The 14,894-nt window shown below is 33.6% G+C and overlaps 1 protein-coding gene across 5 annotated transcripts; it reads left to right on the top strand.

Annotated features, from left to right (window-relative positions):
* Nucleotides 1–968: 968 nt before the first annotated feature.
* Nucleotides 969–10,457, top strand: LOC132061822 (serine/threonine-protein kinase Nek6-like). 5 transcript variants are annotated; one of them, XM_059454480.1, is made up of 13 exons: nt 969–1,536; nt 2,040–2,106; nt 4,324–4,370; nt 4,463–4,508; nt 4,594–4,674; nt 6,911–6,953; nt 7,259–7,308; nt 8,689–8,770; nt 8,883–8,932; nt 9,020–9,093; nt 9,182–9,233; nt 9,322–9,975; nt 10,017–10,457. In XM_059454480.1, the coding sequence occupies exons 1-13, from the start codon at nt 1,415–1,417 to the stop codon at nt 10,215–10,217; spliced, it is 1,569 nt and encodes a 522-aa protein (XP_059310463.1). In that variant the 5' UTR covers nt 969–1,414; the 3' UTR covers nt 10,218–10,457. The 5 variants fall into 5 exon arrangements, with proteins under 5 accessions (XP_059310463.1, XP_059310459.1, XP_059310460.1 ...); XM_059454476.1 differs by adding an exon at nt 4,145–4,210 and having other exon boundaries at nt 984–1,536; nt 9,322–10,158; XM_059454479.1 differs by adding an exon at nt 4,145–4,210 and having other exon boundaries at nt 1,456–1,536; nt 2,040–3,336; nt 9,322–10,158.
* The last annotated feature ends 4,437 nt before the right edge of the window (nt 10,458–14,894 follow it).

Genomic DNA, 14,894 nt, shown 5'->3' with positions numbered 1-14,894 from the left:
TCGGTATCCTTTTATTCTGAATCAAGAAACGCAAGCAGTAAAACTCGAAACAGAGATGGAAACGAATGCTATATTCTTTTATGATTATTGATACAAATCCTTTCTCTCTTCATGTTGCATTGTACCCCTTTCATGAATGGAGGCCTCCCCTTTTATATAGTAGAGGTTTCAAGCCTAGTACAACTCTAAATAAAGCAAGTAAATACGGCGACATTTGCGTCGCGGGATTGACGCCAGCCAAATATCGAGGTGAGGGCGGATATTTTGGTCTTGTTAATAGCGGTCGATCATCCTTAAGTTATCGCCTCGTCTTGTACCGACCTCGAGCTCCTCGATCCGGTGAGGTGCTCGAGCCACGCCCGGCATAATCGCTAACAACGGAAAGCTGCAGCGTACTCGTGTCCTCGGTTTTACCCGTATACAATACTATCACTAAAATAAACTGGAATTAGTTATGAATTTCATCGCTAATTTAAAGCTAAGTTGCTTATGGCTAATACATGATTTTTGATAATCCATGCGAAATAAAATTAGCAACGAATTTTGCTGTTTAGCTACGAAATTTGTACGTCGCTAATTCTTATCTTTTTGGTAGTGTTGTATCAGATAATCTGATTAATTTTCCAAGTTAGTATAATTTACTATATTATGGACAATTGTAACGGTGGAGCTAGAGTATTAGATACTGATTCAGACGATTTCAGTTGCTTTTGCTTAGACTATGTATTTATATTAAGAGATCTATTAAATATGTATAAGTATCAAATGCGAATCTAGTAAATAAAATAAGCTATAGGTTCGGTGGCAAGTTCTGAATTCATAAACTTCAAAATCATGGCTCTACTTTTAGTTAGGTGATTTGGTTGTGTAAATATTTTTACTTGGACAGTGTATAGAAGGTTAAACGTACTCTTTTTATTTTTTTTCAATTTGGACCAATTGGACCTACCGTATTAATGTAATAGAGGAAGAAATAACTACTACATGGCTCAAGGATATAGGACAATATATCACTCAAAAGAATTACTCTCACTAGTAATAGAAGCATTAATCTTCTAGGTCCTTAAACACAAAAAACAACAATTGTTGGTTTCTTTTTGATTACTCAAAATCTAATTTGTACTTGTAGTGTATTCATTACTCTTAACTTGGTCTTCATGATTTCTTGATTTATTGTCCTTCTTCTACCTTCCAGCCCCTACTGCACCCAAGTTTCTTTCCTTGTAGCTGGCTCCACCCTGACTTATTCTGTGATTTCATTTCCTTCTGTTTATATTTCTGAAACAGCCATAAATTCCATTGAATGATCAATCTCTTGTGACAAGTAAAGGGGTTAATTCACCGGTTAAGGTAAAAAAGTTGACCATTTAAATATGGCTTAGATCTTGAAGGTCCAACAAGAAAATAAAGCAGAATGGAAGTGACCACCAATGAAGCTCAATATTCAAAGATGGAAGAGTATGAAGTGATAGAACAGATTGGTAGAGGAGCTTTTGGAGCTGCATTTCTTGTTCATCACAAGTTTGACAAAAGAAAGTAATAATCTTAGTTTCTTCTTCTTCTACTACAACAGATTGCTATCTTTTCATCTTTCCTGCTTCTATGAATTAATCTTATCATTTTGAGTGATTCTATCATGCTAGAGAAGAGATTGGTTATTATAGAATTGTATAATCATCTCATCTACCTAAAAGTTAGACGGTTAGGGAAATATTTCTTTTATTTTATTAATTAATTATATACCAACATAATCTCTCGTTTGCAGACCTTATTCTTTTTTATAAACTAAATGAGTAAAAAAGGTTGATATTGAGTGACAGCAAGACTCAAGTTCGCAATTTCTATTTGCTCTGATATCATGTTATTTTTTTTAAATTATGTCTCGACATTTATATCATTAACCAAACAGAATAACAATGACCATGAATTCCAACTACCGGTCATTAGTAGTAAAGGTTTTTTTGTGCTTTGGTTTTTGATTAATTTGTGGTTTTGTTTTAAAGAAAAGAATTATTGTTGTAAATCATGTTCAATTGTAGGTATGTAATGAAGAAGATTCGTTTGGCTAAACAGACTGACAAGTTCAAGCTCGCTGCCCATCAAGAGGTTAGTCACTTTAATCATCAAAACACTAACATTCCTTTATATCAAACTTTGTTCAAACATGGTCGGAGTTAAGAGTATATGTTAGTATTATATTTAAATGAATCGGTTCCCTAAATGTAGATAAAATTTCCTTTTTAAATTATTCATCTAAAACTTTTTTTCGTGTAGCCAAAAGTGGCTACCAGATCGGCCTTTTAGAAATTATTATAGAATATTAAAACTTTAAACTGTGTAATAAATAGCTTCTTTTTTTTCCCGCTAAAATATAATAAATAGGTTTCACTTTGGAGAAAGTAGAGTACAACTTTGAGTCCATTCGAAACATCAGTGATTCAGAAATAGGCGTTTCAAATTGCAAGCCGCATTAGTGAGAACAAGTCCTCCTCCATTCCAATATTACTGGTCCACGAGTGAGATTATATATTTCTAACTGTAAAATGGACTTCACTATTATATATTGATAGAGTGTAAAGATCTTTTACAAGAAAGTGTAGTTTATAGTACTATGATACCTGATTGGATATATTCACTACTAAAAAAAATATGAATTAGCATCGGACAAATTCCGTAGTTAATAAGAAAAGTTGTCGCTAGACCTATTTTAACTGGAGTAGGTACTAATTATCAAAACTTTCTGTTAGCTACAAGCTATTTAGCAAAGAAGTTCTTAGTGATTATTGCCAAGTTACTGATTAGTAATATTTATCATAGCAATTTACTTATTTTACCTTATAAATTATCTAATTAATTAAATTATGTAAAGGAAAAGAACCTACATGTGTGAGTGACACTACTTTCTTCTTATTTTACACCCGAAAAAAGTAGAGCGATAGATGGCTGTGATAAATTAACTTTCCTATTATTGGTTAGAGGAATATTGTGGCACACCTAACTTGACCTGCTTTCACCAAATGTATGCATTCTGGTGCAACAACCTCCTGACTGTCAAATATATAAGAACAAAGAATGAGAAAAAAAGTAAAATGTAAAATGTTTGGTAGAGATTAAATGTTAGAAATAACTTCCACCTTCTCGCCCATACTGTTAAGTAATTATTCTTTCTGTCATATCTTTAAAGTTGTATTAAATGAGAAGTGTCTCTTCTCATTACAAAGTTTGGTATGCGAACTCCAATGGTAGCGTTTTGCACGGAAAGAAGGGTCTCAAGTCCGTACTTGCAATTATTTTACCACGTAGTCAAGCAAGATGGAACAATCACAAGAGCCTTAGGTTACAACGTATTTTATATTATGAAGGAAATTCTTCTGTACAAGCAAAAGAAATTCCAAATATATTATTCCTTCCGTCTCAATTTATGTGGCATCGTTCGGATTTTGGAGTCAATGAGTTTTCTTTAACCATGATTTTTTCATATACTTTTTAAGTTTTTTGAATTGTTAATTATTGTGACTTATAGTAATATTTGCATAGTTTTCAATATGCAAACTTTTTTTTTTTTTTAAATTCGAGATTTTGTGTCAAGATTTACGATTGAAAATAAAAAAAATTTGGCATTTCTAAAATACGAATAGTACCACATAAATTAGGACATAATTGAGGTAGTACTTTACTTCGGGTTAGCTGGGTCTCTTGAAACTTACAACTAGTTCTCTTTTTCTTTCTTTTATACTTACTTCTTACTGAAAAAATTTACTTAAATGATTTATAGTGTCAAAATAAAAAATGTTCAAGGTTATAAAGCATTATCAAAGTTGCCTAAATGATAAACAAAATACTATTAAACATAATGTCACTCAGAAAGTTAGAAGATTATATTAAGAAAATAGCTTATTTAACCAGTAGAATTGGAAAAAGTTGATCAATAATATGCCATGTTAAACAAGATGAAAGAGAAGGAACTTTAGTTATGCTTTAATATCAAACAAGATCTTATGGAGTGTTGACATTGATAATAACTACTCCTCAAGAAAAGAATAATTATTTTTTTGTCTTTATCTTACTATATATGTTAGGTAAGAATAATTATTCTTATCTCACCTTTTTTTATCTGACCTTTAATTAAGTTTGATTTTTGCAGATGAATTTGATAGCCAAGCTAGATAGCCCTTATATTGTTGAGTACAAGGATGCATGGGTAGAGAAGGTATATATATATACAATTTAACAAACTTTTCAGTAAGGACTGAGTATTCTTCTAATTAGTACATTTTCTTGTAGAAAGCTAAATAAATTTATGTGTTGTTATATATAAATTAGGACTCCTTTGTCTGCATTGTTACAAGTTACTGTGAAGGTGGAGACATGTAAGTTTTCTAAATATGGCTAAATTACCATTTTTTTTCTTAATCAATAATAATGTATTTAATATCTTGACACGTCTTGTACTTGTTTTCAGGGCTGAAATGATTAGAAAAGCCAGAGGAACATTTTTCCCGGAAGAGGTAAGAAAATGAAAATTAATTTTCAGCAAAACAAAATATATACCTTTATTTTGATCTGAACCTACTACCTTTGTTCTTCCCACAGAGACTTTGCAAATGGTTGACTCAGTTGTTGCTGGCTCTTGATTACCTTCACTCCAATCGTGTTCTTCACAGAGATATTAAAGTATGACCTTTTTTAATTAATCTTTGTAAAGTTTCTGAGCTTGTTTCACTGATGGACATTAAGCTTTAAGTGCAAGGCCAAAATTATCCGGGATTATAATCACAGGACTAATTTATCATATCTTGGGGCTATTTTATACCATCTAGTGAGATAGTATAAAATAAGCCCTGGAGCAATGGTATAAGAAGGTATATCCCAACTTATACCATGGGATGTATTTTACACTTTGTTGGTACAAGGTATAAATTTATCCGGATAAATTTATCATCACCAAACATGGTACAAAAAATTAATGTTTGGAATATCCTGAAACATACCATGCACCAAACGACCCCTAAGTACATTGCATAAAAATCATAAAATTAATTTTGTAACGAAAAAGTAAATCAACTACCCTTATACAAAACTGAAAATAACAATTAAAACATTGAAACATCACTACAAGAAAGAAGACATTTGGTAACAATTTTTTTTTGATGCCATAGATAGACTATTGTCACAAAAAGTACTTCTGGCAACAACATTTTTTTTTGTTATTGCATAAATTTTTCCCAATTCACAATCGTTAAATGACGTGCAATAACTTTTTTGTTTATGTCAAAAGTACTTTTTGCAACAATAGTCAATACTATGACAACAAAATTAAATTGTTTGGCAACAAAAAAAGTTCATTTTAAAAAGATTCATCATATATGCCAACAATGCCAACAATAAAACCTAGTTGTTGTCGCTAAATATCAATTTTGCCAACCATATTATTTTTGTTGTCAAAAAAGTCAATTTCTGTACTTTTCTTTGTAGCTGATGCTAAATTTGATCTTAGAAAGCATATGTAGACCGCTATACATGGGGTGTCACCAGATACGATTCCGCGATTATTTTAAAAATTTATACCAGATCTTTTCGATATTTCATTTTGTGAAACAAAATTAGGCTAAAAGCCGTTGTATCATGTCAGTTTCTCTTCGGTATCGGTACGGTTCGGTTAAGTTTCGTTTTTTTTTTATAAAAAAAAGGGGACATCATGTTATAGTCACTAGTAAAGTTAAGACATAATACCTTGCATATTTCTGCAGGACTTTGACAAGAACTCTCTAGATATTTTTATTGATTCAAAAAGGTGATGAATCAAGAAAACATGAAGAACGTATTAATAGAGATTGATGCGACATATTTTACGGTAGGTAGCAAATAATGTTAGCAAAAACAAAAAATATGTTTTAGATCGCACGAGAGGAAAAATTTAATCAGATGAGATAAAGGCGGGCCTACGAATTGATATCCAATAAGAATTTAAAAATCAATGAGAAAAGATGTATCTTCGTATGCTACATCAGGATCGGTACTTGGAATATCTTGTAGGCACTACTTGGTCCTCTTGAGATCTTCAGAAGCCCAATTTAATTTCGGCGGAGACGATATTCTCATTGATTTCCAGTTGGAACTTTAGGTGATAAGTATGTTGCCGACTTATAGTCATTTTCATCATCCCAATTCCCAAACCCAAGGCGAAAGTTTTAATATTTAATTTAAATATATAAAATATATTTTACATATATAAACTTATTCGGTTTGGTTCGTTATTTTTTCGGTTTGTTTTAACAAAATTAAAAATCTACCTAATTATTCGGTACGTTTATAAATTTATATAAAAACCGTCGATTTTATTAAAAGAAACCTAAAATTACACATTGGGAGATACGCATGCTTAGATCGCTCGCCGATTTTTAAAAACCGTGGACACTACTACCACATATATAGAATAGTGGTATAAGAATAGCTATGTCAAAAACTCGGCTCACATTTATATCTACGTAACACAATTTTTTTTTAAAAAACGAATAAAAAAACATTTTTTCCGACCCAACCTAGCTAATAAACGATGTCTTTCAACATGTGGCACATCTTGGGTTTTCTTGAGTAGATTAGAGAATGGATATTTTATACTTTTTGAGTGATTTCACGTCGATATTATGTAATATGAATTGTTGAAGTGAAATCTACTTGTGTTTTCGGACCAGATTTAGTATTTTTCTATGTTTTTATTTTATTTTATTTTATATGATACATAGCTACTAGCGTGTTTTGAGTTACTTCCCAGTGACAAAATTTAATTTTTTGAGTTTGACACAATAAATTAAAACTTGGATAATTATGTAAACATTTTTTGTAAACATGTGTTTATGATTATCACATTAATTAGAAATACTAACAGTTTACATTTGCTTCGCTTCAGTGCTCTAACATTTTCCTTACCAAAGACGACGAAATCAGACTTGGTAAGAAGAATAAATAGTCCTTAATTCTTAGTGTTTACACCTCAGTTCCAATTTATGTGATATACTTTCTTTTTTAGTCTGTCTAAAAAAAAATGATACATTTCTATATTTAGAAATAATTTAACTTTAAAATTTCCTTTTACCCTTAATTAAAAGATTTACAGTCACACAAATATCTAAGGCTTGTTTCAAAAGCCATTCTTTCTTTCTTAAACTCCATTCATAGTCAAATTATATCACATAAATAGGAACAGAGGGAGTATTTTGTGCAAATTTTCTGCTGCTTATGTGATTAATGTCTGCAGGTGACTTTGGATTAGCCAAATTGCTGAATAAAAATGACCTTGCCTCTTCGGTGATGAACCCTCCCCTCTCTCCCTCCTATTACGTACAATGTATTTTGTTTTTCTGTGGTTCCATTTTATGCATCTCAATCATTTCTTTCCAAATTCATAAAATTTCTGTCATTTGGGAGTAGTCTTTTTTTAGATATACCCAATTCTGGGACTTCCAATAAAGATTACTCACCCTTATCGATTTAGGAGGTATTTGATTGCATTTAAATTTAAGATTTTTTTTTTTTAAAATTTATGATCTAAAATAAGTCATAGAAATTTCTACGGTTACAAATCATTTCATAAATGTTATTGAATTTGACAGCTTTCATCTTTTATGGGATTGAATAAAAAGAAAGAATATCACTTAAATCGAGACGGAGGAAATTTCACGTTGCAGCTTCTGAGCAGCTAGTTATTTCAGCGACATTTGTTTTTAGCAAATAATTGGTCATATTATATTATGTAGAATTTCTATGCTTCAAAGTTTCCAACATTAAGTTTAAAAGATATTCTCCCCCGTCCCAAAAAGATTGTTTCCTCCTTTCATTTTGGGCCTCCGTCCCAAAAGATTGTCTCCTCTTCTATATTTAAACAATTTAACTTTGGCGAAATGATTCAACCACACAATCTACAAAGACATTGTTGACCTACACATTTAAAAGTCTTTTCTTTATTTTTTTAAACTTTTGTGTCGCGAAAAGAGAATCTTTTTTGAATGAAGAGGATGTGTGAAAAAATTGAGAATGATTGACCAATACAACTGGTGGACTAGATAAATACCTCTTTCTCTGATGTGAAAGAGTTTGAATAGACACAAAATTTATGATGTTAATTTACTTTTTATAGTAATATATTACTCCCTCTGTTCCATATTAATTGTCCATATTACTAAAAATATTCATTCCAAATTACTTGTCCATTTACAAAATAAAGATATAATTAATTAAAGTTTTCCTATTTTAACCTTAACATTAATTGTTTTGGAAAGTAACAATATGAATTAAATATGAATTAAAAATTCAATTCTATTTTAGAGAATAGGAGAATATTGTAAAAAGACACTTTTGTTTGTGATTCTTAGATGACGTGTAAAGGAAAAGCTGAAGCAAGTAATACTTATTTTATGAAAGACTGATGATGGAAGAGAATATAAAAATAATGGTTGAAAACAGAGCAAACATCACATCAAAGATAAAATGTGAATAGTTTAACAAAATTAAATTATTGAAATTTCAGGAAACTTGTATAAACATAGAATCGTATCATCAAACATTTTGGAACGTCCCAAAATGAAGCAGAGGGTGTAGATAGATGCAAGACAACTTAATTCATCCAATAAGGCTTTAAGAACTAGCAGCTTCTTGACTATTGTTATTTGGTTCTTGAATTTGATATAGATTGTGGGTACTCCAACATATATGTGCCCTGAGCTTCTAGCAGATATACCTTATGGATATAAATCAGACATATGGTCTCTAGGTAAATCATCCCATTCAACTGTTTTAACTTCTTTCTTTTTCATATTGTTCCTTAGAAGTACAATTTTTGCATTCAATTGCTTACATTGATTATAACGGTTTGCAATTCTCAGGATGTTGTATGTTTGAAATTGCTGCTCATCAACTTGCATTCCGTGCTCCTGTAAGTTACCCAAAAAATGTGTCTTCTCTGTCATCTTTTTCTTTGTTGCATTATTGAAGAAGACTTAATTTGAAGTTAACCATGCAGGACATGGCTGGACTGATCAACAAAATAAACAGATCCACTGTCTCTCCACTTCCAACCATATATTCCTCCACATTGTAAGCAGATACACGAATTTCTCATTTCCACATTACATTAAGTTTTTGACTGCTTCATCAGTTTCTTACACTGATTTGTACGTTCCAGGAAACGACTGATTAAAAGCATGCTAAGAAAAAGCCCAGAACATAGACCTACGGTCCGTGTAATACTTACATTTTGTTGTATTCCAAATAATGTTGCGTAGGTATTTACTGATTCATTACTTCTGTGTTTGAATACATTAGGCTGCAGAGTTGTTGAGGCATCCACATTTACAACCATACCTTGCTAAATGCCGAAATTTGTCATCAACATTTGTACCAATATTTGCTGAGAAGGAAGCAAAACAGAATCTTGAACAAACTCGCGAGAATTCAACTTCCAAGCCTACATTATTAGGAAATGATCAAAGGCCTCTGAAGGAAATTAGACAAGCGAAAAAGCAAGAGAAGGTTGCTGCAGTCGATGAACTCAAACGTATGAGAATCAAAGGTACTGAATCACCTAACACGTGTAAGATTGAGCAGATGAACGTTCAGATGAAGAAGGTAGAAAATCTGGAGAATGAAAGACTCCAAAGCATATCCATTAAGAAAAGTGGAAGCACTAATTCCAGAAGCTCCACAAGAAGTACTTTGACTGATCAACATGAAGAAGGTACAATTGAAGGAACAATTCAGAAGATTGATAGGCCAATTGAGGGCAAGAAAGTGGCAAAATCTCAACAAGAAGAGCAAAATAAATGCTTTTTGAAGAAACCAAGAATACCAAAACCATATATTGAAGTTACTTCACATGCTAATGAAGTTGTAGCAAAAGCCATTGATCATCTAAGTAGTAATCGGGATACAGAAAAACAACACGATGGTCACAAACGAGCAGCGAGTGACACTTCATTAATGACTACACTGGACATTTGTTACAAGGGAAGAACAATAATATGAGCAATGAAAGGGCAGAAGCACTAGAGTCATTACTTGAACTTTGTGCAGAGTTACTTAAGCATGAAAAGCTAGAGGAATTAGCTGGTGTACTAAAACCATTTGGGGAAGAAGTTGTTTCTTCTAGAGAAACAGCAATCTGGTTGACAAAAGGATTAATGAATCTCCAAAACCAAGGTGAAGAAGCTGAGAGTTCTTGAGATTTTCTTGTAAAATGTAGCAATAATTATTGTTTTTGAATTGATCTTGAATGCATGTAGATAAAAGCTTCAAAAGAGAATAAGAGAGGAAGATAGTTGTGTGCTCAGAAACTTCAAAAGTGTCTCGAGAAAAAATAAGGGTTAAATTTTTCAGATAGAGATAGTAATTATGGAGCCAAATCTAACATTAATTTTGAATCAATAAATTTATTAATGAATATATATAAGTAAGTTTAAAATGAGGATGGTGATGAAATAAAAATATAATACTTGGTCTATTTTATATGGCAGTGACTAAGTGAACATGTAGTTTAAAAAGAAAAAACAGCTGACACAGAAATTAAGATATAAACATACCAAAACGCACTATTAGTATGATGTGGTCTACAATATACCACATCAATTCTGCACGAAAAATAATAATTCTTCTGTTCTTTTTACCCGAAGATGTTTGAGCAACATGGAAGAATAAGGTGATAGGGCCGTAAAAGTTATAAATCTAGTACCTGGTCCCCTAATTTCTTTTCCATTTATTTTCGCCCCAAAAATTACTATCGCTAGGATTAGCAAACACGCGGGGCCTCTTTGTATTTTTAAAAACTTCGGGGTTAAGTTTTAAAATAACAAAAATACTTACGAATTTAGGCTCCAACTGATCGATCTTCACCCGTCATCTCAACCCCCAGATCAATTCTTTGATCTTCCCACTTCTCAAAACTACAAAAAACTTGACGAAAATCCTAGATACATTAGCAGTGATTTGAAGTTCTTTAATATCCCCTTCTTCAACTTCCCCTGAAAGCTGCGATTTCAAGATTTACTTTACCTTGAAGAGATATATAGGTATGCCACCCTAATTTTATCCTCTTTTTGATTTTTCGGATATCGGTTTGTAATATTTCCTTTTTTGGGTTTGAGTTTCACGGTTTGTATCTTCGAATTTTCATTATATTCATGGCTAGGACGAAAAATCTCGAGAAAGATAAATCGAAAAGTAAAAAAAAGCAATGTAAAAGGCTTGAAAAAGCAAGGAGCATAGGATGGATAGAACGAGGTCACGAACGTGTTCCCGTTGCAAAAAGCTGACGAGAGATAAATACAAATGTAGACATATGTCTTATGTTGCAAGCATGTGTGTCAATGCAAAGACAAGTACAATGAGTAGATTAGAGAGTGAATGAACCATCCACACATGTGCTCTATTACAAAGACATATACAAAGCAAAGGAGATGAAGATGGATCGGTCACGTAATTCAGCCAGAAGAATAGAACAAGCATGTAAACATGTTCTATCATAAATGAGTCATCAGGTGCAAGGCATGAATGAATCAGATTTGCAGAGATCATGAGGAGGAAAGGTGAAGGTGACTAAGATGACTCAAAAGTACTTTGTTCAAGTAAATAGTGTTGCAGACAAAGCATATGAACTAGGTCTGTAAACATGTTCCAACATAGATAAAGAACATGATTAGAGTCACAGAGTGAGACAAGGATGAAAACATGATTTATTTAAGAAATGAATAAATCTAGATGAAGAAGAAGATGATAGACACACAACAACACACGATCAATAAACGGAGTGTCAACATGTTCTATCATCCATACCAAAAGCAAGCTCAAGATAGAGACGCTTGAATGAACAAGAAAGGGATAATGAAAGAGGTTTACGAACGTGTTCCACGCTCTCGGTGATGCGAGAGATTCGGGCGAGAAAAACCAAGTAGATGGGAAATAGGTTGTGAACATATTCCGGTGCAAGTCCTATAACAACTAGGATTTGCGGTTATATGTTAAAAGACTTGGTAAATGCAGTTGTTGCATATATGTTGGGATTAGTAAGACCTTACACGGACAAGAGAGAACTCGACAAGGAAAGAATCCAAATACAACACAAACCTATTCATGCAATGGGCCTACTCAAAGGGGTTTTGTGTTTGCCGACTCACTGTGCACTCAATGTTATAAATATCAAGTCTTAGAAGAAGGTTTACTTGCCCACGAAAGAAATTTAGAATATTGAGCGATCAAAGATATATCAAGAATATTCAAGAATCCAGGCGTGCGCCCCTAGCACGAGAAGAAGATTAAAGAAGCTGTCAAATAGAGTTTATGTTTTATAGTTCTTGAGTCTAGAAAACTTGTATTAGGTTGGGCTATCGAGTTGCATCTTTATCCGCTTTATTAGAAGCATTATAGTTAGATACAAAACGTTGTAAATTGACTTTAAGTGGATTGACTTAGGTTTCTTACTATTACAGGGGTGTGAGTGAGATAGGAATTAGAAGTTCCTAGGTTAGAGAGGTTTTAACTTGAATTTGCAGAGACTCACCGTTGTAGTGGAGTTTGGGGAAAATCCTACAGAGGTGTACTTGTGGTTTTTATTGCCCTAGTGAGCTGGGTGGTTTCCACGTAAAAATCACTGTGTTCTTTACTTACATGCTGTTTATATCTTGCAAGATGCTATCATAGAACAAGTAAAGTAACGGTTCCACCCCTTGGGCAAAATTGGATCGAAAGGATAGAAGTGGGTCGTATAACCAACAAGTGGTATGGGAAAAGGTTCTCCAAGGAGGCTAACCCTCGGACAAGATCATGATGAATCTCGCACCCCCCCGGACAAAGTTAAAGAGATTCCAAGGGTAATCTGGGGAGTTGTAAGCCTACAAGCACGGGAAACGGGAAGGTAAACGACTCAAAAAAGAAAATTGATGCCCGGAAAAGGCAAAAAACCGGATGAAAAAGCCTGAAGGTACAGGAGTCAAGTTCTATGTGACTTTGTGACGGCGATGAAAAGATCTTTTAACTATCAAGGATCTTGACTTCAACACCATGAAATGAGAAAGTACCCTTGACCCCAGAGCTAGATGGAAAAGGAAGCCTAAAGACCGGATAAATTTGTAATGAATATCGAACAAAATAAAAAAAGAATGGAATAAACTAAACTTGGTTCCCTAGATTGATCTATCTCGGTCAAATTGAAAAAATGACCCAAACCCTTTGTAGGAAATTTAAAAGCTCACACTAATATTTGAAAACAAAAGAATCGAAAAGAAGAAGAAGAAAACGATCGGGCCGTCAAAGGCCTTGATTGTTGCAAAAGCAAAATCCCTAATTTAAAAGGCTTCTGGGGTTTTAAAAAGGGAAATTAAAAAAATTGTCCCCATTCGAAGGGTTTGTAAATAGGGGGGAAATTGGAGGGGGTAAAAAAAGGGCAAACCTTGAATTAACCAAAAAGGGTCACACAAACTTCTAAAACGCTAAAATGAGGGCTTGTTTTAAAATTTGGGTTGGGGAGAATTGGGCGCTCAAAAGGGAGGGGATGTACATTTATTCATATGTTTCTAATACACATACAAGTCATTAAAACATTACAAAAATACTCGTTATACTCCTCAGTTCAAACATATTTCATCCCTAGACGTCTGTTAAAAAGAAAAATTAGGAATGTGTAACAACATTAGATATTAAATAGGATCTTTTTGCAATGATGACTAATTTTTTTAAAAAACCAAAAAAGTGTCAATCCCCCCAAGGGTAAACACTTGGGGTGAAAAAAACCTTTAAACAAAAAATTTAACCATATCCTTAAACCATTTCTCTCTCCCTCCTCAGAAAATTCAAAATTTAGGTCCTCTTCCCACCCACCTTTTATCAAAATTGATTATTCCCCCCTTTAAAATTACAATCCTTTTCTAAAAAAAAAAAAAGGATCAACACGGAGTCTCCCACTTTTTTCCAAAAACCTTAACCCCCCGTCAAATTTCAAAACCCTTCCCGAATTAATTTTGGTGACACAAACCCCTTGTAACATCGCTACCCAAAAAAAGGGGCCCAATACCTTAAAAAAGTTTAAACGGGGAAACGAAAAAAATTATGGACTTATACCTCTAGTCCAAGGGTTTTGAACTATTCAAATCCGAAAGAGACAGAAAACCCCAAAACCCCGGGTGTACTTGGGAGGAGAAAGAGAAGATACGAGTCAATTAGGGCAGAAAGTGAGGGAAAACAAATGCTAAATCCCGAAGAGAAATCAGGTTTACAAAGGGCCCGGGGAGGAGAGGAAAAAAAAAAATTAATGAAAAAAAAAGTCTTGGGTCGCACGGGGGAAAACCCATCTGCCGGGGTTGACCCCACGGGGGCCCGCCCCCCCCCTTCCCCGGGCCTGGGCCCAAACCCGGACAGCCACCACCCGGCCACGGCCGGGGGGCGCCCGGTACCTTCGTTGGGTTGGCTGTCCTCCCTTTCGGAGGAAAAAAAAGGAGAATTGGAACAAATTTGAACCAACTAGAATAATGTAACACAAAAGGAATGAAAGAATGGAGTTTTCAAAATTTTACCCTTTTAAGAAAATCTCGTTGTCCGTCCGGCTACTAGATAACTTTACTTGTGAGATCGGTGAAAAGACTCGACCCCTTGTCGACCTAAATCACGGGTTGATGGCACCCAAAACTCCCTCCGTGGGCAAACCATCCCCCAAAAAACACAAACAAAGGGGAAAAAATAAGACCCCTATTAATCGTCTTTTTCCCAAAAAAAAACTAAAAGGGGGAATATTGAAACGGGACATTTTCCAAGGACTTAAAGTCACCCACATAACTCTAACAAAAAAAAAATTTTTGGGAAACATTACATTTTCCAACATATGGAAATACTTCAGGAAAAAAAAATAAAAGAAA

This window comes from Lycium ferocissimum, chromosome 7, assembly GCF_029784015.1.
Source record: "Lycium ferocissimum isolate CSIRO_LF1 chromosome 7, AGI_CSIRO_Lferr_CH_V1, whole genome shotgun sequence".
Lineage (NCBI taxonomy): Eukaryota > Viridiplantae > Streptophyta > Magnoliopsida > Solanales > Solanaceae > Lycium > Lycium ferocissimum.
Note: the sequence above shows the minus strand (reverse complement) of the source record. Positions and strands in the feature narration are given on the sequence as shown.

Coding starts and splice junctions, on each gene's coding strand:
- LOC132061822 (XM_059454480.1), top strand. CDS start 1,415: ATGGAAGTGACCACCAATGAAGCTCAATATTCAAAGATGGAAGAGTAT. Junction 4,509..4,593: donor GAACATTTTTCCCGGAAGAG/GTAAGAAAATGA, acceptor TTCTTCCCACAG/AGACTTTGCAAATGGTTGAC. Junction 7,309..8,688: donor AAAATGACCTTGCCTCTTCG/GTGATGAACCCT, acceptor AATTTGATATAG/ATTGTGGGTACTCCAACATA.